We start from the raw sequence: 24,594 nt of genomic DNA, 5'->3' as shown, positions 1-24,594 counted from the left end.
TTTTCTCAGAACCTTTTTTTTGCAATATTGATAGAGTCTCAAAAACATATTAAAATTGTTTTTCTCAACTTTTAAATGCCATTATCTCAGAAGAAATAGTTGAGCAAAAGCTACAAAATTGTGAAAATTAACACTGTTGCATAGTGGAGCAGTCAATGTTTTGGGTTGATGGATCAAATGTTTGCACATCCTACTCATCTACATTAAAACTCCGATAATCCAGTATCTGATCGGAAATCCTGATGGTTTACCATCTGGCTCACTCATTAGTCTGGAATGTGATCCAAGGAGGCCAGAGTGCAAGCAGGGTGCACAGCCAGAGCTGGGAGTGCGGGGTGGAGCCAGGGCCAGGGTCTGGAACACTGAGGGTCAAACAATGTGAGGAGGTTTGTAGCCGGAGCCAAGTGAGGAAAACTTGTACATTTCCTGTTCTCTTTAAACTCACTGAGTTCACTGGAAAATTTATTATACTACCAAGTAACTTGTTAAAAAGTGAAACAAAAGTATTAGTTATAACATCCAATAGTCTGAAAAATTTACTACTCTGGCACCAAAGCTGCCAGATTACTGGAGTTTTACTGTATTCCCCCATCTCAGCAACAATGCAACGCAAGGTCAAGTGGAAAACAGGTATATGCTGTTTGGGAAAGAAAAAAATAGTCTAGTTGTCTCTCTCAAAAATCTTGCAGCAGTAAACTCAACATAATATTGAGTGCCCTGGGAGCATCTGTCTGCCACTTTTTTGGCTACAGCATGATCTGAAGAAAGTAAATGATTAAAGAGGGAAGAGAGAGTGAAGTTACCAAACCTGTTCTTTTACCTCCTCTCTTCCCACCATTCAGGGACCCAACTAGTCCAAGTGAAGCAGCTATTCATTTGCACTTCTTCCAGTCTGGTGTATTGCAGCTGGTGCCCTCTACATTGGAGAAACTGAATGCAGATTTGTTGACTGCTTTGTGGAGTACCTGCGTTCCATCTGTAGGGGCAACCTTTGGCTTCCAGTTGCCCGCCACTTTAATTCTCCATCTCACTCCCACTCTGACTCTTCTGTGGCCTGTTGTACAGTTGTAATGAGGCTCAATGCAAGCTCGAAGAACAACAGCTCATCCTCCCTCTGGGCATGCTGCAGCCTTTCAGCTTCAATATTAAATACAACAACTTCAGCAAACTCACTTTCTCCACTTTGTCTCAGAGATATTCCTTATGTTCTAACGATTCCTACCCTACACACACTCTGCAACTTAAAACTCTTTCCCAATTTTGATGAAAGGTCTTCAACCTAAAACAAAAACAGATGCTGCCTGACTTGCTGGGTGCTTCCAACATTTTCTGTACATGTTTCAGATTTACAGCATTTGCAGTTTATTGATTTTCATTTATCTCGATTAGTTTGGCTGGTATTGTTTTTGATTTGTATGCGCTCCCTTCCCCCCAATATTAGTGGAATGCTTTCACTGTCTTCTATTGTGGAAACATATTCAAAGCAGTTGCTCAATATCTCAGCCATTTCTATATTATTGTTTATTTGCCAATGTGTTCTTGCAAGGAACCAACATTTATTTTAACTGTTCTCTTCCTCTTTATGTACTTACAGAGGGTCTTACTGTCTGCTTTTATATTTTTCTAATTTACTCACAATCTATTTCCTCCCTCTTATAAATCACCCTTAGCAGGTTTCCAAAAATGTCCCAATCAGCCCCACCATTAATCTTTGCAATGTTACATGTCTTTCCATTCAATCTTGTAAAAATTGTGTATTTTTTTTCTTGTGAATGCAACTTATATGACGTTATGTGCCTGTAATGCTGCTGCAAGCAAGGTTTTCATTGCACCTGTGCATACATATACTTGTGCACATGACAATAAACTCGACCTTGACATTGACCATCCCTAACTTCATTAGCCGTGGATGTATCATCTTTCGCGTAGAATTTATTTCTCAATGGAATATATCTTTGTTGAGAACTATGAAATATTTCTTTTGATGTCTACCACTGGTTACCTACCATCTTACCTTTAAACCTATTTCCCCAATCCACCTGAGCAATTAATAACTTTATACTTGTGATTTCCTTAAGTACACATTAGACATTTGTTTCAGACTCAAGCTTCTCACTCTCAAACCGAATGTGAAATTCTGCTGTGTAATGATCACTCTTCTTCAGAGGATCCCCTTCACTATATGAACATTAATTAACCCGGATTTAAATAACCTGTTCCCAGGTTGGTTCCACGATATATTGTTCTAAGAAAACATCCCAAACATATTCCATGAACCCATCAAGACACCTTCTGCAATTTAATTTATCCAATCTATATGAAGATTATAGTTGCCCACGATTATTGCAGTACCTTTCTTCCAAGACCCATTACTTCAAGATTTATACTTTGTAGTAAGTCTTAGGGGCCTAGAGACAGCTCATACCAGTGACTTCTTTCCCTTAAAAATTCTTATTTCCACCCACAGGACCTTCGAGCCCAGACTGGTTCCTGCATTTGTTTACAATGTAAAAGTGACTATGCTGTTCATTTCAGAATTTACTCATTGCTGTACTTGGAATCATGTTATTTATGGAATGTATCCAGAAAAGAAACACAACAGGTAAAACACAGATTCTCTGGAAGCCCAAATGTGAACATGCAAGATTGAAGGAGAAGTCGCTGTAGGCATTGTAAGGATTCACTGAAACAGGTGGGAACAGAGCCAGGTTAGGGACTGCCAGTGAGATGAACCATAGCGACATTAGAACAACTTGTGTAAATAATACTTCAACAAGCCTGAGAAGGATAAAAACAGAGTGCCAAAGTGCCAAATATCAAAACCCTTAGCAGTTTAGGAAAAGTGAAACCTGAAGAGATCCAAAGAGAGAATGACAAAACAAACAACTTAGGAGATGGGCAAATACAACGCATTCAAAAGCTTTGCGTAAAACTTAGAGATGGCAATTTTATATAAGAGAAAAAAAAGAACTGAGAGGATCAAAGTTGGATCCATTTTGCCATATTTTCAAGACATTAGTTAGGAACCAGTTACAGATTCCATCCACAAGGTTATTCAATAACAGAACTCAGAGTGTTAATAAGAATTATGTACTTCAATTTTAAAAGCCATCCTGCACTATTAGTTACCATCTTGCATTCTATTGCTATACATCAGAGACTACAGTGAGGTAGTTTGAAATACAATCCAAATAGATTAGTACCTAGAGTATTAAAATACATTCTATATAGTAGGAAATAGAATCATATTGATTAATCATAACCATTTCATATAAAACAAATCTTTTCTTACCCATAGAGAAATAATTTTGTTTTCCAACAAATTCTCCTCTTCAATGTCTCAACTTCCTTTATAAAGCAAATATATAATCATCCTTTAATTTACAATTACACTGTTCCCGTTTATAGATATTTTCAAGCTCAACCATGGATCCTCAATATGAGCAGTCAGTTCCATTAATTGTTCCTGCCACTTTCACCTTTCCACAAGCCTGCTTTCTTTTTATTCAGACCTTTTTACAGGCTCTTTTGTTAACATGGGAAAGAGACACAAAAGGGAGTCATGAAAAAAGATTTTTATCTGCAGTAACCGACCCTACACAAAGAGGTGTCAGTCATTAATAGAATCCATTAACTTGCATGGAAGATCAGCAAACAACTCCTGTTTTGTATTGGCTGAAAGGTTCTTTTTAACAGACAGAACCTTTCATTAAAAAGTACAGTAGTAAAACTAGTTTATTACATACTGTATGCAGTATGTGTACTGCCATTGTTCTTTCAACTGATATAAAATACAGAGATAGTTGTGTGGTTGATAGCTTAAAGTTTTACCTATGCAATGACTCTGAGTGCAGGATTACAGAAGGCTACAATTTAAAATTAAATGTCACCAAATCCTCCAGTTGCAGTATACAAGAAGATAGAAAGGAAAGAACATATATATATTCAGCAAAACATTCAATTTAATGCATGTCAGGTGCAAAATCCAATAAGCTCTGAGGTTTGCTTTTAGTAAAATATTTGCATAAATTGAGTCATGACTACCTTACTGATATGTGTGGAAGAACTTAACTCTGAAAACAATCAGCCTTCATATTTCCTCACTGCACAATGCTATTATACAACTTAAAATTGTCCAGTCTTTTTGGAGTGGTGAAGGAGTTTTAATCCATTTAAAATCATAAAATGTTTATTTTGCATAGCAACAGTCTGAACTTTTACTTCATCGAAACACATCTGGTCAGGCAACATCAGTGGAATGAGAACTACAATAATGTTTCAGTTTGACAACATTTCATCAGAACTGAGGAAAGTTTTGAGAGACAATGAGGGGCAGAAGAAGGGAGAACTAAAGGGAAAATTGGGGAAAGGACAGAAAAAGAAAGTGAAAAAGGGATGAAAACACAAAGTGATAGAGAGTGGTAAATGATGAGTAAATAATGAATGATTAGTTAGGAGGAGGTGCAAATCAAAATAGATGCAGCAGAGACAAACAAACTGGGACAACAGAGTGGGATCCTTGATGGAAAGTGTGGTACAAGTAACTATGGGTGTCATTAGGCTTCCAGAAGATACTAGTCACTAATCCAGCCTGTCAAATTGAGAAGGCGAGGTCAAGAATGGGGAGGGATGAGCTGAAGGTGGACCATGTGAAGATGAGAGCAAGGAGGAAATTGGCAACAAAGGTAATAAAACTACCGAGTTCAATGTAAGACCAGAAAGTGAAACTGATCGTCATCGATGTAACAGAAAAAAAGTTGAGAGGAGGAACCCAGTGAGGCTGAAACAAGAAGTGTTCCATGTATCCTACAAAGAGATAGGCATAGCTTAAATCCAGAGATTATTCAATGTGAGAACAAATTCAATGGTTGTCAAGGGTGGCGATACAGGGGCATTCGTTGGGCTTCTGTTTAAGGACTAGGTGAAGGGTGGTTGGGCCATCTTGATGGACATGAAGATGGAGAGGTATTGGATATCCACAGCAAAAATGAGCCAGCTGGACCTAGGAATGCCAAAGTATCAGGGGAAATCAGAAGCGTTACGGATGGAATGGGGGTGGGGGGTGGGGGGGTGGAAGAGATGGGACTAGGAGAGAAAGAATAGAGATAAAGGTAAGAAAAACAAGTTCTGCAGGGCAAGAACAATCAGAAACAATGGGTCTACCTTGACACTCCCAATGGTGGATCTTAGGGCAAAGTTAACTGGACTGCGCCTGGTTGGCAAATGCAAGATTGGGGGCTATGGAGCAGTCTCCAGGGAACGGGAAGTTAGTGACTGCATGGGAAACAATGGCTTGATGTTCAGTGGTGGAGTTGTAACCCCGATGGAAATACAAGGTGTGTCAGAGAGCAGGGATTCAGACTCCACAAGTTAGACGTGAGTTTTTCAAACATCAGCACCACCCTAACCGCTTTTGTCAGTAGGTTTAATCACAATACTGAGGTTGGCCCTTTGTGACTGAAGTACTCAAAGTAGGAAAGGTTAGAACAAAAGAATAGAATGAGAAAATTGAGACAATCAACATCACGCTGGCAGTCTGCAACAAAAAGATCTGCAGTGGGCAATAAAACCAGACGGAAAAATGGCCAGGGTTTTGCAGGGTAAGGATGAGGGGAAAATGAGTGGCGGGGGGGGGGGGGGGTGCGGGGCAGGTGGATAAGGAACTCCAAAGACAAAAAAGGGGTTCCTTGGACTGAAAACGTCCAGCCAAAGATTTAGCCATGAAGTTGATGACAAAAAAAGAGATCTATATTATGTCAGCCTTGAATTCAGTGAGGTAGGGACATAAACAGACACCTCTGCTGTTCACAATTGACAGAGAGAGGAAGGTCAGAAGGGATAATGAAAACAAGACAAGATATTGTCGTAGGAACTTGAAATTGAGCTAGGAGCATTTTTTTGTAATCTAAGTTTACGGTCCATGACACTTGAAAGTGGGGAGAAAAAAAACTTTTGTTAAAGCACTGGATGAGGCAAAGGATGAAGAAGATTCACAGGACAGGACAGTTTTGAAAAAGGGCAAGTCTGTGCTGCTCAAAAGACCAAAATCATGCTTTTGCTGGCCCATGGCACTGAGTGTGAATCCTTGGATGCATAGAAAATAATGATTTAAGGAGCGCTGACTACCTTGAAAACAAATTCAATCATCGGTGGATCCAAAACCCTGACACCGAACCACATAAGATGTATTTACGACAGTTGTAAAAATATTCATTACAGAGAAAGGTGAAACAGTAACATTTGATCAGACACAAGAAGTAAGAACTGGAGAAAACAGGGGTTCCAAAAGGCATGCACTATTGCAGGAGATTACTGAAACAGGGAGGGGCAAGACTACTAAGAGCATGAATTTTAGAATTGATGTATTGTCTGACCCAGACATAAAGTAGGTCAGCAAACACAAGTGTGAATGGAACAGCAAGTCAAAGAAATAAAGATGTGCTTTAAACATTCTGAAAAGAAAAAGAGTCAACATACACAAGTTTAAAGGTGTGGCAGAAACATTTGTACATATGTGTGTATATATATATATATATATATATATATATATATATACACCTCACTATCAAACCCCAAGGGCTCTTGTGCCTTACAGTACAGCCATTGGATGTCGGACAAATAGATAAGCAGGCCTTTAATCTCAAGCCTCAATATTAACACGTGCTACCATGACAGAAGAGGTGGAGAGGCATGGTCTGACAGCAAATGTTAAGAGAGCTCTGGCCTGACAAGCTTTCCAATATTCATTTTTGGAATCTGGACATTGCTTGCAAAGCCAGGATTTATTGCCCATCCCTAATAGTCCTTGAGGTGATGGTAGTCAGCCACCTTCTTGAACCACTGTAGTCCTTCTGCTAAAGGTACTCTCACTGTGCTCGTAGGGGATCCAGGATTTCGACCCAGAGGAGAAGAAGAAATGCTTTCAAGTCAGCATGGGGGACAACTTGGGAGGATGATCTGCAGGGGATGGTGTTGCAATGCACCTATTGCCCTAGTCCTTCTCACAGGTAAAGCTCACAGGTGTGGGAGGTGCTTTGGGAATAGTTTGGGCAAGTAACTGTAGTGCATCTAAAATCTGTTATATTTAATATTGGTAATTAATATTTATAATACTATAATTATCTCTCAAATAAAGCCTTGGGAAACTATTAATATTCAAATTCTTCATACAGTTTTGCCATATGCAAGCACTATATAAGGAGCTATATTTGAATAATTAATATTCGCCACATTACAGTTCTCCCTGCTACAAATCTGGATCTACATAACAGTTATTGGTTCCCGAGTCCCCACAGCATTTATAGTGTACAACACATATTGCCATTTTACGAAGCAAATGAGTGAGATACTGCCACTTGAATGACATTCTTATTATTAATCTGTCAAAACATAATGCAAAGGCTCAATGAAGTCATATTTTGTACGGAACCAACCCAATGATTTACTGCAATTACCTAATGTTGAATATTTATGGTTCTATGGTTGAATTCTATGGTTCTATTAGATACATGGACGGGACAGGTCTGGAGGGTTATGGACTGGGTGCAGGTAAATGGGACTAGCAGAATAACGTTTCGGCACAGACTAGAATGGCCGAATGGCCTGTTTTCTGTCCTGTAGTGTTCTATGGTTCTATTTATGTGCAGGTTTTTATATAGACATGCTAACAAAGCATTTTGAAGCAAATGGTCAACATTAGGAAAGGGTTGCATTTATATAGCAGCTCCCATAACCTCAGGATGTATGCACCAAAGTCGTTTAAGCTAATACTTGTTGAAATTAAATCTCCTTTTCCTTGGAACATGACAATCAAAGGAGGAGTACAAAATAAAATACTGGAAACACTCAGCAGGTCAGGCAGCACCTGTGGAGAGGGAAACAGTTGACGTTTCAGGTTAAAGACTCTTCTGACCAAGAGACAATCTTGATGAAGTATCTTAGAAACAGTGTTAAAATATCAAGTCAAAGACCCTTCATCAGAACTGTCCCTTTGTCAGAAGAGTCTTTGACCTGAAACATTAACTGTTCCTATTTCCACAGATGCTGTCTGACCTGCTGAGTGTTTCCAGCATTTTTGGATTTCCAACATCTGCAGCTTCACGATTTTCAGAAGCAGGAGTATGCCCCTTACACCTGCTCTGACAATCAAAAGAATATTGACTGATCCTTCACCTCAGCGCTGACCACATAACCCTTAATATCTAAACATCTCCACACTTCTCAGCAACCAGTGCTGAAGGACATTGTTGACGTGGAGAGTTACCCAGCTTCTCCACCATAGGAGATGCAAAGCTGAAGAAAGCGAATTAAAATCAGAAAAAAATTGAATTAAACTGCTTTTCTCCATTTCATTCTATTCTGAAAAATCTATAAACTTGATTTTTTGTTTTGTACAAAAATCCTAGGTTAACCAGGTCATACACAATCTTAATGACTCCTGAGCATTAATTTTTCATTTTTTTTTTATTTTCCCAACTGGGCATTAACACTAATCAGAAGGAGTCTTTGGACAACGGTGATGACAACTGTACACCTTTAGGTCTTCACAGTATGACCAGGAACCAAGACAATTTTAAGGATTTGTTTTAAAGAAAAAAATAGAACACTTCGGTCACTCATGTTAATAACAGCTCATGGGAAAGCCTTTCTTTTTCCGACAGAGAGAAAACTCAATTTCACCATCTGGATCACTCCAAAAGAAGATACTGTGCCTGCAGTAAAAATGGCCAAGCTATAAATTTTGAAGACAACTTCTGCACATCATCCATTGTTTATGAGGTGAAGCTAGTTCACATTATTGCAAAACATACATTATGCTCCCATAGCCTTTTTGACTCTGTCAAAACTAGTCTTGACCAATATGCTGTGGAACCCTGCAAATTCCTCGTCACATTTTCTAGTGTTCGTCCCTATGAGTAAAGGTTTAGTTTCCACTTCCTGAAACCAAAAACGAGCCAGTTAGGAAAAGTAAAATCCTGAGCCACTCAGCACGTCAGGCACCATCTGTCGCAAGAACATGTCAACTTTACAGATATTGAACAAATCCTCAAAATTAGAAGGATTCAAAGTTCAAAACATCAGTGTGATCTCCCAATGAATGTTCCATGACCTTCTGGATGTCTCTACCGTTCCTTGACTTTGTTTCAGATTTCCCACAAGGCATGTTTCCTATTAAAGGTCACCTGTTGCACAGGAAAGGGAGTGCCTCAACTTTCTCTTACACACCAGTGACAGAAGGCACCTTTCACAACCATGGGAGCCCAAAGCACGTTATAGACAATGAAGTACTTTCAAAATACAGTCACTGTTATAATACAGAATTAATTGGAATTAATTCTGCGAATTAATTGAACAACTTGGCTATAGATAGGGCTTTAAATTAAATAGATGTGGTGGTGAGTTCAGGTGAGGGGAAATTTAGAAATTGGAAAAGGTCAAGATAATGGCACAGGGTAACAATATGTGCAATTTTAAGTAGACTGTAACAAGAGGAGACAGAGTAAACACAATAATAGTGTGGCAGCAAATACAGGCAAGGTAAGGGGAAATGATAAAAAGTCTAAATTAAATATTGTTTACCTGAGTCCATGAAGCATTTGGAGCAAGATGGATGAATTCCTGAGACAAATAGAGATTTGAGCCAATAGCCATTGCAAGCAAAGGGTTGAAAACTGACCAAGGCTAGCAACTGAAAATTCCAGGGTATTTGACATTTTAAGAAGGAAGGCAGAAAGAAAAATGAAATTGGAAGGTGATGAGGGAGTTAGCACCAATATAAAGGTGACATTAGAGAAGACTTTGGCTCAAAGCTCAGAGGGAGAAAAGTGAGTACAAGGAGAAGAAAACACTGGTGGGAGCGGTCTGTAACCCTCACTGCCATTGCTATACTGTTGGACTATCAATCAAGAAACAATGAGGTTTAACAATGGTAATGCAATTAATTATCTTACTGGTGAAGTGTGATCATAAGTGAATTCCTCATTCAGTTTGTGCATAGCCAGTCCAAAACTACAGTCTTAAACTTAAAAAAGATCATTACATAGGGATAAAGAGTAGATTAGGAAATTAGATTAAAAGGTATAACGGTAATGGCACATACTCAAAGAATATGCATTCCATTGAGAAATAAATACACTACCAGGAAAGTGATCTATTCATGGGTAAGGATCCCATTATATTGAAAATAAGACTTAACAATTTACAAAGAATTAAAGTAGGCCTTCAGATTAGATGAATTTTAGAAACCAACAACAGATAATTAAAATTGATAAGGGCAGTGTAAATAGAATATAAGAAAAAGTCCGTATTGGTGCCTTAAAAGCTGCAAGAGGGTAAGTAATAATGCGGAATACGGAAATAGCACAGACTTTAAACAAATATTTCGTATCCGTCTTCACAGTAGAAGACACTAACAGCATACCAAAAACAGTAGGTAACCAAGGGGCCAAAGAAAGTGAGGACTTGAAACAATATCACTTTAGAAAAATACTTGTCGAATTAATAGGACAAAGTCTGGCATATCCTCTGGACCTGGTATCTATGCCCCAAGCTTCTGAAAGAGGTGGCTGCAAAGATACTAGATGCATTGGATGTTTTCTTCCAAAATTATCTAGATTCTATCTAAGATTACAAATCAGTACTCAAAAAGAAGAGGAAAAACTTGGAAGTATAAGCTATTTAGCCTAACATCTGTCGTTGAGGTAAATGCTGGAAACCATTATTAAGGAAGTGATAATATTCAGAAGTATAATATTCAAAAACACAATATGATTAGGGAGAGTAAACATGGTTTTATAACAGGGAAATTATGATTAATAAACATTAGAATTCCTGGAAAATGTAACCAGCAGGGTGGTTAATAGAGAGGCAGTAAATGCAGTGCATTTGGATTTTACAGGCATTCAATAAGATGTCACATAAATATTACTGCACAAGATAATAGCTTATGGGCTTGTATGCATTGTTTAGAAGAACGAGAGGTAATCTTACTAAAATATACAAAATTCTTAAAGGGTTTGACGATATAAATCTGAGAGAATGTTTCTTCTCGGAGGAATCCAGAACTCAGGAGCATTGTTTCAGAATAAAGGTCACCCATTTAAGACAATACCGGAGGAATTTCTTCTCTCAAAGGATTGAGAGTCTTTAGAATTCTCCATTTCAAGAAACCAATGGAGACTGAATCACTGAATATATTCAATAGTGAGACAGACAGATAGATATTTGAGGAGCCAAGGAAAAAGAAGCAGGCTGGAAAGTAGAACTGAGACCAAGATCAGGTCAGCCATGGTTTTAATTCAATGCACAGCAGGCTTAAGGAGATGTATGACCCATTCCTACTCCTCCTCCTTACATTCTTATGGGGTCAAGGGTAATACAATAGCATGCACAGAGAATCCGTCAAAAAACAGAAAATAAAGGATAAGAACAAGCGTGTCATTAACAAGTTGACAAGGTGTAACTAGAGATCAATGCTAAGACCTCAGCAATTAACAACCAACATTAAAGACATGAATACATTGTACTTCACCTCTTGACGTAAGTTTGCTGAAGATAGAGTCAGAGTATAGAAACAGACCCATCGAATCCACACCAACCATCAAGCACCCATTTCATACTAATCCCGCACTAATCCTATTTTATTCTCCTCACATTCCCAGCAACTGCCCCCAGATTCTACCACTCACCTACACACTAAGGGTAATTTTACAATGGCCAATTAAACTCCCAACCCATATATCTTTGGGATGTGCAAGAAATCAGAACACCTCAAGAAAACACACTCACTACCATATTTTAATGAACAGCCGCCACGTTCTTTTTATCATCTTTACATATTAACTAAATTAGCATAATACTTCAATTTAATGAAATTAAGCTATTTTAGAAAAAGGCTAGAGAAACAAAGGACTGTAGATGCTGGAATCTAGATGAAAAACACTATGATGCTGGAGGAACTCAGCAGGCCAGGCAGCATCTATGGAGAAAAGCAGGTGGTCAACATTTCGAGTCAAGACCTTTCTGCAGGACTGGCCTCAAGACCTCATGAGTTTTCAGCACTGCCCGTACAACAGAACTATATCCAAACCAGTTATAATTACTTTTGAGCATTTATTTTGAGCTTTCAACTCAGGCAACATCAAGAGAGAACATAGGCAATGCATTTGATTGAAGTCTTGAGGCTCTTTCCCCCCAAGTAAGTTCTATTCCTGCAGCTTCAGATGGCAATTGTGGAATGCTTACATTTTGTTTTCCTGGGACAACAATTATGATTTCAATGGTTTTAACTTAGATTAGCATATTAGATTGTGCTGATTTAGCCAAGGATAATCATCTCAAAATAAAGGACAGTTCATTCAAGACTGAAATGAGGAAAAATTTCTTCATTCAGTGGGTGGTGAACTTTTGGAATTCTCTATCCAAGAGGGCTATGGAAGCTGACTTAATAATTGTGTTCAGAACAGAGTGATATATTTCTGGATATCAAAGGAACGAAGAATATGGCAGGAAAATGCCGTGGTGGAGGATCAACCAAGATCTCATGGGACGGCCAAACAGCCTGTACTCCCATTCTTATTTCTTATGTTATACCTTTATCATGAAAGTTAGATGGGATGTGTAATAAAGGATACTTAGACAACAAAGATCTCTAAGTTTGAGTGCAGAAGCTTGCGATTTGAAGACATTTGGATGGAAATGACCATTTATGTTGATTCATATATGTACAATACAAATGCAACTGCACACAACATGCAGGCAAGTTTCACAGAAAGCAACTGAGCAGTCACACAAAGTGTGACTTCAAAGGGGTACAGCTTGACCAGAGCGCAAAAGTCAGGATTCGGGTGGGGGAAGATGTCAGTTTGTCTCCACTGTGGCTTGCGATAATTTAAAGCAAAGAAACCTCCTGCCTAAAAATAGAAATTTTAAATTTTCTGACTTAAACCTAAAGATTAAACTGAGAAGCAAACAGAGAAGGAAAGTATAGAGACAGCAATAGAAATTTTAAATTTTCTGACTTAAACCTAAAGATTAAACTGAGAAGCAAACAGAGAAGGAAAGTATAGAGACAGCAATAGAAATTTTAAATTTTCTGACTTAAACCTAAAGATTAAACTGAGAAGCAAACAGAGAAGGAAAGTATAGAGACAGCAATAGAAATTTTAAATTTTCTGACTTAAACCTAAAGATTAAACTGAGAAGCAAACAGAGAAGGAAAGTATAGAGACAGCAATAGAAATTTTAAATTTTCTGACTTAAACCTAAAGATTAAACTGAGAAGCAAACAGAGAAGGAAAGTATAGAGACAGCTCAACAGTGGTAACAAATTAATAATAAGCATACCTAAAAGAGGAAATTGGGAAGAAATACTAGGTTTCTTAGATCATAGAAGGCAGCTGAGGTATACTGCCTCCAATTTCTGTACCATGTGGGAGACTGCAGAAAATGAGTCTCCAAATGATCATTACTAACACTCAGGGTTTAAGCATTATGTACAAAAGACAGAAAGGAAGTTTATTTCCTGGATTATATATTATACCTGCAGCCACAGAGAATTCACAACAGTAAGTGGATGAACTTCCGAGAGGACGGGAAGAACCAGCAAGTCTGGACAATCCTGGAAGGGATGATCTAGTCTTCCTGAAAACACTCAAGGAAAGCCTGAGCTCAGCCCACCAGGAGATCTTGGACTTGAGGATAGCAGCAGGAACCACCTACTCTACAATAATATTATGGGCCAGAAAGATTCTATTGAGAGGGTCTCCAAGAGAATGCCGACTTGCTATGATAAATAAAGACCTTTTGCTTCTATCAGCCTTCAGTCTGCAGTGACTTAGTCACAGTCAAAACATTTGGGGGCTCATCTGGGATACATTCATGACCCATTATGTGACCAGCAACCTAAATGCAGGAAGCTTCAGGGTGTGTGCCACTCTCAAACAGTTCCTTCATTATAGGAGGTAAATCAGGCGACCCTACCCGACAGCATTATGGAAGGACCATCAACAGAAGGGCCACAGCAGTTCAAGAAGGTAATTGTTCACTACCTTCTGAAGAGCAATATTGTATGGCCAATAAACACCAGCTCAGCCAGCAATGCCCAAATACTGAAAAGTGAATGGATTGAAAAACTATTAGAGACTGAAGAAACCTTGAAGGACTTCAGTCTAAAAAAAAGCTTGTGAGACAAAGGGGAAAATAATAAAGGTTTGAAATGCAGTAGTCATAGGAATCCAAAAGTTAGGGGGTTCAAATCAATACATGGCTAGACACTGTGCAGGATGGAGGGTCCCCAGTGGAGCCGGAGCTCTGTTCAAGTTTGGTGGGGTGCACTTCAGCAGCACTAGGATCAACAGTCCTGGTGAAGATCACTCGTGTGCTCGGAGAATGTTTAAATTTAATTGGCCGAGATTGGATACCAGCATGTAACAATAAAAGAATAAGGTGCACAGAGATGGGTGTAGTACTGTATTAGGTAGGAGCAGACTAAGAAACTTTGAGGGAGGAAAATATACAGAATGCAGATGTGTAAACAAAATGTATGGCAAATAAAGTTGATGAGCCACAGGTCCAAACTGCCATTTAGGAATACGATGTAGTAACGATAACTAAAGACAAATGAGTACTTTATATTGGAAAAAAATAATGAAAGGAAAAAAATGAAAGCAGAATGGCAACACTGATTAATGAAGATGAAGAGAAAGGATATCCCTGAGAGGTCAAGAATAGAGATAAAATATAAGAGGTGTGACCATACTCTTCCAAGTGTTATAAGCTACCAGATAGAGGGTGATTGAGGAACAAAACTACACGGAAATTTCAAAGCTGCAAGGAAACGCACAAGAGGTATACAAAATTACAGGGCATCAAAAGGATAGGTAGATAGTGAGAAACTTTTTTCCCCATAATGGGCGTCCAAAGCTGGAGGACAAAACTAAGGCTAGTGTCAAAGAAAGAACTTTTTTTTAAACCCAGAGGGTTTTTTTTAAACCCAGAGGGTGGTTGTAATCTGAAACACAGTACCCAAGGTGGTGGTGGAGGTTAGTACTGTCACATTTAATAAACTCTTGTATCATCAAGGCATTGAAAGCTATGGAGCACTTGCTGGGATTGGTGTAGCTGGGTACTTGATGGTCAGCATGGCCATGGCAGGCCAAAGGGCCTATTTCTGTCCTGTATCACCATGAACTGTAGAGCAATGACATTAATAATCAATTGTTTCACTATTGATTTTAATAGTGTTAGAATAAAGGATAAACAAGGGGCGGAGCGGTTGTGCTCAGATGTCCCTTGGTCTATATTTTTGCCCCAACAAGGAACAATGCATCATTGAATCTAGTCATGGGACGTGAGATGGGCCAAGTGTCAGTGGAAGAACACCTGGGAAACAGTAATAATAAGGTTGAAATTGGTAATGAAGAAGGAGCAACTAGGTTGTACTACTTAATTGAAGGACAGCTAACTTCAATGGGACAAGAATAGAACTGACGAAAGTCAAGCAAAACCAAGGATTAACAAGTAATCTGTGACAGAACAAGACCTTTAATGAGTAGAAGTTTGAGATATCAATTATAATAATCATAGGAAAATTAAAGTTAAGGTGTAAATGCCTTTTGCTGAATTGGAAGATATGATATAATAGTTAAAAACAAACACACAGTTATGATGAAATGTCACTGTCCCAAAATGTTATTCTCTCCTGATTGGCCCACTGGGTGTTTCTAGCATTTTCTGTTTTTATTCCGAAACAACTAGCAAAATGCTTTAAAAAAAGTTTTCAGGAATACCGTAAACGTCTCCCTCATGGAGAAACGTGATTGTGATTAAATATCCCAATTAAAAGTTTCATTGTTGCAAGAGAGTGGGGGAGAACTCTCTGAAATGTAAGGTTGTCACATGGGAATATTGCAGAAGAAACGGGTCCTGCAGACCAACGTGATGGCAGCGTGGGTCACGTGTGGGGTAGGGAATGGGTGGTATCAGGGGTAATGGGGGAGTGGGTTAGTGGAAATGGGAGTGGGGAACAGTGGCGGTGCAGAGTTGGGGTGTGGGGTGGGGAATGGTGGGGGTGCAGAGTGGGGTGGGGGATGGGAATGGTGGGGGTGCAGAGTTGGGGTAGGGGGTGGAGAATGGTGGGGTGCAGAGTTGGGGTGAGTGGGGAATGGGGAATGGTGGGGTGCAGAGTTGGGTGGGGGTGGGTATGGTGGGGGTACAGAGTTGGAGTGGAGGGTAAGGGTGGTGGAGTTGAGGCAGGGGGTGGTAGGGTTGGGGATTGGGGTTGGGGGATGGGTGGGAGTTGGAGGTAGGGTTGGAGAGTAGTGAGGGAGAGGGAGTATTGGGGTGGAGGGTTGGGGGGTGGTGTGGGAGTGGCAAGTTGGTGGGGGTGAGGAGTTGGGTGGGGATGGTGTGTGGAGGGGAGGAGGGAGGGGAGGAGGGAGGGGAGGAGGGAGGAGAGGGAGGGGGGAGGAGGGAGGAGAGGGAGGGGGGAGGAGGGAGGGGGGAGGAGGGAGGGGGGAGGAGGGAGGAGAGGGAGGGGGGAATGGGGAGGGAGGAGGATCCTGTGTTGGGGTGGAGGGAGGGAGGGGATCCTGTGTGGGGGGGGCAAGGAGGCGGGGGGGGGGGTCCCTGTGTGGGGCGGGCGGGGGGGAGGGAGGGGCCCTGTGTGTGTGGGGGGGGGGAAGGGTCACTCTGTGGGGAAGGGGGGGGAGGGGTTCTCTGTGTGGGGTGGGGGAGGGGACCCTGAGTGGAGATGGGGGGGTCCCTACACCCGTGCCTCATTCTCCCTCGTTCACCCCGCCCTCCCCCGTCATTTCACTCACAGTAAATGAAGGCTATGGAGCGCAGCAGAACTATCCTGGTGAGCCAGAAGGTTCCCGGCTGCAGCCCGGCGCCCTCGGGTGCGCCGTGCCCCTCCTGCTGACCGCCTTTGCCGGGCTGCGGCGCCCCATCCTCCTGCCCCCGGTGCCCAGCCGCCCGCCGCACTCGCAGCGCCGCCACAGGCGCCGCCATGTTTGTCCGTTCGCGCAGGCGCGGTCCGCCGCTGCCGTCGAGCGCGGGACTGGAGGAAGTTTCACTTGCTCTAGTGTTACATGTGTCTGCTGCTATGTTTGAATACTGCATTTAACAACTTCAGATATACAATGTTTCCTCTTTCTGTCAGAAAAGGCCAGTTTTAATTCAGTTTTTGTCTCTCCACTAATGCTACCTGCTGAGTATTTCCAGCGTTCTCTTTTATTTCAGATTTCCAGCAACTGCAGTGTTCTGGATCTCCCCAGATCTTGCATTTCTTTTTCTCTCTCCTACCCCCATCCAACGCCCTCTATTTGCACTCTTCCAGGCAGATTAACTGGCATTCATCACCTCTCATCCGACCACAGACATTCCCTTTGCTCTCTCAGTCTCTCCCACTCTCAACACTCGTTTTCTCAGTTTTCCATTCCTGATGACAAGTCATTAAGCTAACAAAATAATTTTGTTTCTTTTTCCACCGTTGTGACCTGATCGGCCGTGTAGCTCCAGCATTTTCTATTTTTAGATAAGCACAGAATATATGGTGGTTCCGCACGGCATCGATGAGGCATCCAAACTCAGTCAATGCAAGTGAGAATCATTCACTTTGATTCTAAAACAGGGCCAACTCCGATGCACTTGTTCAAAACCATCATATTATTATCGCAGTATACACTACTTCAAATACGTTCTAATATTTACAACTCAATGCCCGATGTTTGTAAACAAATAATAAAGGTTTGACAATTTCACCTAAAATAAATGCTTTGCGTATGAATAAATCAAATACATTTTCTATTTTTAAATAATTGGTATATTTATATTGTAAATGTTTGTTGCAATTAACTTTGTTGTTTTCAAAATGTTCTAGTTCTTTATGATGAGTTTTTTAGTTGATTATGTTCGATTTTTTCTTGCTTTATGACTTAAAGAGATAAGTGGAACTTAGTTTTGTTCAATCACAATCAAATGTTTGTATTCTATGTAATCTGCAAGAAGTATCTGCCAATCTTGCAATTAACAAACATAAGGGGAAGATGATTTATTCAGTATTTTCTCATTAATGTTGTGCTTTTATAACATCTTTAGGCAGACCACTTTACACACCACCTGTTGATGATATTTTATGCAATTTGTTTATTGAACCTGCCCAATTTCAAAACATTTTGACACAGGCTATATTAGAAGGAAACAACAATTTCTTTTGCCCAGTTTTGTTCTAAATCTCGGGGAAAACTAATTCTCAAACTTGTCTAAGTAGGCAAGAGAGAAGATATACAGTATATTCCAATACCATGCTGCAGAGTGATGCAATTTTCCAACAGTTAGTTCAAGCATTTAATTGCTACAACTTCTATTTATGTACTTTCAATGTGAAACACCTCGCCAGGATGTCTCAGTGAAGGGATGGATATTAACAGTGAGCATAAAGGGGGGAATTAGTCAGAATACCATGATCTCCAATTTTGTCTCCATAACACATATTATCCTTATTTTTGACTATCGCTGTTCCTCCACTGTAGTAGAGTTATCAAATGTTCTATCCAATTGTGTGAGCACCATCTCCAGGATCTTCTCAGGGCAATAAAATATAGAAAATAAATATCGTTGACAGCCACGTGTATTTTGAAAACTAAATGGTTAATAATTCAATGTTTAATAACTAGATTAAAATAGTGATCAAAGAAATTGATTTCTATTATCATATTAGTAACTCTTAGTATGAACGTGTATAGTATTGTAGCAAGAGACAAGAGTGATATTTAAGTATATGACTTTGTTAATAGATCATTACAATGAAATTGATACACTTGTCTAATTTTCAGTCCACTTTAGTCAGATATAATTTCTTAAAGAGAAAGGAAATGCACACAGTACTTCAGAAGATATCAGCATTAAAATAAGTCTACTCCAAAATGCTGTAAAATTCACAAAAACAGTAAGCAACTTTTACTGGGAGCTCATGTTCTAATTTTTTTTTAACAGCCTCCAGCTTTCCCTCCCACCCTCAACCAAAACAAATTCTTCAAACAGTACACTTCTATTTTGATATAATCTATGGAAAATGTAAGCAAACTTCATTCTGATGCCATTGTTTTCAAATGCAAATTAGTATTGACTTTCTGTAACGCTATAATTCATATGACTTAAAACATTTTTGTTCTGAATTCTAGTCACATGCAGGAGCCTGTCATCATGGGCACCAACTTCACTTGAAAATTTAAGGAATTGGTCCAAAGCCAGCCCAGATTTTGCAACAGTAAAAATGTATGACAGTTATTACAGAGTGGAGTGAATTATAAAAACTATTTGCTTTTGAATGGAAAACCAACAGACTAAAACACTTTCTGATAAATGATTAACATATTAACCTCTATTTTTAAAATACTCTGCACTCCAAATTCGCTCTGCCAAAGCACCTGTTGCTGAAGTATCAAAATCATACAGGCAATCTTTGGAATGCAAATGCTTCTTTCCTTTGCTTTTTTTACTCAGAGTGTGCTTTCAATGTGGAACTTCCTACCACATACAGCAGTTAAAGCAAATTGGTTTTGCCTATTTAACTGCTGGCATCTTTAAAAGTACATATATTGCAAGGCCAGGATGTTGAAAGGAATAATGGTTATTATAATTATTTTCCTTTCCTTTTTGTCTACAAGCTTGGTATCAGATGATTGCAATTATTGTTTTAAAAGGAGAGTAGAACAGATCTAGCAAATGCAGGCCAGTCTGCCTAACATCAGTGAATGACTTATAACAATTCAACAACAGGCCTTTCAGCCCACAATGTCTGCACCACACATATTAATGAAGAAAGACCAGCATGGATTTTTGAAGGGAATATTTTGTTGGATTGGACTTGATTAGATTTTTTGAGGAGGTGCCAAGAAGGTTTGATGAGAGTAGAACAGTTAATACTATCCACATGGATTTTAACAAAGCTTTAAAGCAGATTTTGACAAATTTCCACACAAAACAGAAGTAAAAACACATGTGATTCAAGAAAACAGGGATCCAAAACTAGCTAACTGCCAGGAAGCAAAGGATAATGGTCAATAGGTGTTTTAGTGGCTGGAAGGCTATTTTGATTTGGGGCTTTGCAGGACTCAGTGCTGGGTCCCTTATTTCTTGCGGTATATTTCAGTGGATCGGGCTTTAATAAGGAGGCATCATTAAAATTATATTAGAATTAGCCATACACCTTAAAGTGAAGGTGAAAGCTATCAATTGCAGAAAGATGTCAATGGATGGGAGGCTGGGCAGAACAGCGACCAGGTTTCATCCTGGAGAAGTATGAAGCAATGCAGTGGAGGAGGACAAGCAATGAAAGGAATGTACAAGACAAGGCACAAAGAGGAATGGCTAAACAGACTGATCTTGCAGTGCAAGCCCATGGATCCCTGAACTTAGGTGGGAAGAAAAATAAGGACTTTATTAGCTAAGATATAGCAGAGGGATCATTTTGGAACAGTATGAAGCATTAGTTCGGCCATGGCTGGAGTTCTATGTACAGTTCTGGTACATAGAACTACAGAAATGATGTGATAGCACTGGAGAGGGTGCAAAGGAGAGTCATGGGAATTTTAGTTATGAGGCCAGATTGGCCTGGCTAAGGATATCTTCTTTGGAATAGAGGATGCTGAAGGGAGATTTAATCAGAGTGTGTAAAATTGTGAGACATCTAGGAAAGGTGAACAGAAAAGATTTATTTCCCTGAGCAGAAAGGACAATATCTAGGGGACATGGAAATATAGTGGAAGGATCAGAAAGGAAGTTGAGGAAGGGGTTTTTACCTTGAGAGTGTTGGGTCTGGCACTTAAGGCCTGAGAGAGTGGTGGAGGGAGATCACAATCAGAATCAGGTTTATTATCACTAACATATGTCATGAAATATGTTGTTTTGCGGCAGCAGTACAGTACCAGACATAAAGACATAAAAATTACTATAAGTTACAAAATAAATAAATAGTGCAAATATTAGTTCTTAAGTTCGCTAGTTTTTTTAAATGACTTGAAACAATGTTGCTTACTGCAGTCTCTGTGGCTGCAGATTTCAGCTGGAGTAGATGTAAACGGGAGTATTTTATAATTCCCTTGGGAGCTGCACACAATAAGTCACCTCCCTCCGGCGCCATCTCTTTTAGGTAAAAGTAAATAAATAGTGCAAATACATCTCTTTACCGAATTCAAAATATACCCAGAAGAACACCTGATTTGCCATATCCCATGGGTTACAAGCCAAAAATTTAAAATGGAGTTAAACTAGGTAGTTCATTTATTAGCCAATATAGACACAGTGGTTGAATGACCTCCTTTCGTACTATAAATTCCTATGAATGTATGAACACTACGGATGAAATTTAGGTAACTCTAGATACATGATAAGAAAGTAGAGATATGGTAATGGAGTCAAATTAATTTGTGTTGGAGGAAGGCTCACCAGCATAGTTAACTGGACCTAGTGGCCTATTTCTACCTCGACATCAGATAGGCAGGTTAGTTATAACTCATCGCTTACGGGTGGTGGTCAACCTTTTGAATTACAAGTCTTTGGGTTGAACTGAATTGAATTCATGCAAAATTACTGGAAACATTTGGGTCTAGTACATGTAAAACAGTTTTCTTTTTATTTTACACAGGCTGTGAGTGCTGGCAAGACCAGCAGTTACTATTCATACCTAATTGCCCTTGAAAATGCAGAGGTGGGACCTCTATCAAAATTGCCAGAGTCCATCCAGTGAAGGCACTCCCACTGTAAGGTTTGGGAGAGAGTTCCAGGACCTAGATTCAGTATCAATGAAGGAAAAGCAATATATTTCCAAGCCAGGATGGTATGCCACCTGGAGGAGAATGTTGCATACCCATGAACAGAGTACCCACATGTCATCTCGAAACATTTCAGTCCTGGTCAGAACTTAGATGGGAGATCACCTGGGAACAGCGGGTGCTATTGACTCACTATTGAGGGAACTAACGGACGAATTCAGTAAAGATCCCAGTCACATTGCATTGCACACGATAAACAATGGCACTTTCACTAGTTGACTGTGTGGCACGTATTTAATCTGCTTTAATGTACAGGAACTCTTCGTACGTTGTTGGCTGTGCATTCAATGCCTGTGCCAGAGCCCTGGTAACATCATGGAATCTCTAGATACAGCACCACTATGCTGGAACTGCAACAGCTGGGAGAGCGTGTAAGTTATAAGAAGAAATAACAAGAAGTTTTATTTCAAAAAAGAGTTAACGGTCAGACAGCAATTTAGAAACATAGAAAAACTACATATAATAATGTTAAAGGAAGAATCCAACATCCAGGCCCTCCCTTCAATGCGTTCCCCTCTTTTTCCCCCGGTATGTTTTTCAATTGTTTGCTCACTCGGCTGAAGAGAACACGATGTCCAGGCTCACTGAGGTCACCAGAGCTGCGATATCTCATTATTGCATCTTCACCTACCAGTCAGGTATGAACTGTGTCACACAAAAGTAAAATAGAGTGGATACTCCGAATCTGCATAAACTGTGTCAAATCGAATCTTCTTTTTTGTCCTAGTGAAATTTTTCCCCAAAATTTACAACTGAAACGGATGAGGAAAAAAAATCCATTGGTGTTGAAAGTTGCTGGAGTGAAATTGCCGTAAGCGTGGCGGAGAGTAATGCAGGATATGTTTGGTAAACTGGGGTCTCCCTTTCAACGACAGTTTGTTTGATATCGTGATACTTTTAAAGGGAATGGTTATGTTAATATTTGTGCATAAATGTTTCAGGTATGACGAGAATCTTCAAAGATACGTTTTAAAGCATCCAAACTAACACACGCCTCTTGGGAATTGTTGAGACAACAACTGTGCTCCCGCCGACACTTCGAGTTTTTTGTTAATAAACTGAGGTGCGGCTACCAACCCTAATGGCTTCGACAGGCGGTACCCGCAGTGCACGCACATCCTGACTTAGACAGTAAGGCCATGGTAGTGACATATTGGGAATGGTTACCATCAACGTTATAAAATTAGCATCTCTTTTGGGCGGGGAGGAATATGATGTCTTAGTGGAATACATAATGAGCGCATTAGTCTGCAATATAAACACGAACTTCATAGTCATACAACGTTTGGGTATGTTATGCAATGCCCATATAGTGTTTTGTTAGCAATGCTAATATTAATGCAAAGGCTCTGCGTGGTCTTATAAAATGTTATACCAAACTTCTTCCAGGTCTGCTCGTCTATCTGAAGTGTTAGTTTTGTTTCTCCACCACTCGCTGAGTATTTCTGCATCAATTTTGTTATTCCAGCGCCCGCGATAATTTGCTTTTATTTATAGAAAGTTGAGTTTGAGGGTTATTTCTGCCGACAGGTTATGCAAAATATCCGAGTCCCGTTGCTTTTTTACAAGGACATTTAGTTGAATAATTTAAGTGAACTAATGCTTCCTGTCGATAAATGTTCGACAGAAGAATTCAGCGTGATGGCCTTATTCCATCACAAACCTATCCCATGGCTCGTGGCTGCGGCAGAGCAGATGCATGGTTCAACTCCAACAGGTCCCCTTAAAGATAACTCCTTTAAAGAAAAAAGGTATTCCATTTGACACGAACACCGCATAATTCTACAAAGAGCCGGAACGGTTCGGAGGGCCGAATGGTTTCTTCCTGTCCCGCAACGATATCAAATCGTAGAAATGATGAGCCGACAATTTTCTCTAGCACTGGCTGAATTTAAGTTTTTGAAGCCTGATGCTTAAATTCAATGACCCCCAACACAATACTTCATTGTCCTCTTTCTTAGTCCCGTTTGTCTTAATCTTACCACAGTCACCGCTATCATATGAATTGATGAGGCCTGTGGTCGTTCCTTTGTAAACAAGTTTGGCGAATATTAGGTGTTTCAGCTGCATTCGGGAACCGGTTTTAAACTACAACGCGCCAGCTACGAGTACAGTTTACCGTGTCTCCGAAAGGATGTAGTTAGCAGAGATCATGTAAAGGCGGGGAGGTGGGGAAACGTAGGGGGAACAAACGATATCGAGGGATTTACTGCAATGCAAGAATAACAAGCCTTCAAAAATATCTGAGCTGACAGGGACAGAGACGTTACCCGCTCGGTAATGCAAGATGATCTTTGAGAGAATAGACTCGCCAGTTTTGTTTAGGGCGGACTAAATTACATAACCTAAACTTCAACAGTGTGCTGGTTTATAGACATTAATACAAACCATATCCAACAATTGTAACATCTTTCAAATGGCTTCGCTTTCTGTTAAATGGGGGGGGGGGGGGGGGGGGATGTTATATGAAAGCCGAAATTGATCTAGGTGGACATCGGTTATCTTGGCCACTTCTAAAGTTAAGAACGAAAAGGTCTGAACATCTGCGTCCTTGGAAATGTAGAGAACAGCGACAAGAGAACGGGCCGCTTCTTCTGCCTCCTAGTTGATTTCACTTGATCACACTCGCGTCCAGATGATTAATAGACCAAAATTGGTCAAATCTGTCCCAGTTACTTGTAGGTGAGATGAGCTGGTTGGTATTAATTATTATCATGACAAACATCAAACCTTCAGTAATTGTGAAAATGTCGCGGTT

General features: G+C 39.9%; 1 protein-coding gene across 1 annotated transcript in view; it reads right to left on the bottom strand.

Moving 5' to 3' along the window:
• lmf1 (lipase maturation factor 1) overlaps positions 1 to 17,121 on the bottom strand; it is a 560,127-nt gene extending 543,006 nt beyond the window's left edge. The window contains exon 1 of the mRNA XM_052021392.1: positions 16,821 to 17,121. Coding sequence (XP_051877352.1) covers positions 16,821 to 17,121 — 301 coding nt within the window. The remainder of the gene's footprint in view (positions 1 to 16,820) is intronic.
• Between the last annotated feature and the right edge of the window lie 7,473 nt (positions 17,122 to 24,594).

The sequence above is a fragment of the Pristis pectinata genome, chromosome 8, assembly GCF_009764475.1.
Source record: "Pristis pectinata isolate sPriPec2 chromosome 8, sPriPec2.1.pri, whole genome shotgun sequence".
Taxonomy (NCBI): Eukaryota; Metazoa; Chordata; class Chondrichthyes; order Rhinopristiformes; family Pristidae; genus Pristis; species Pristis pectinata.
This window is presented reverse-complemented; position numbering and strand designations above follow the sequence as displayed.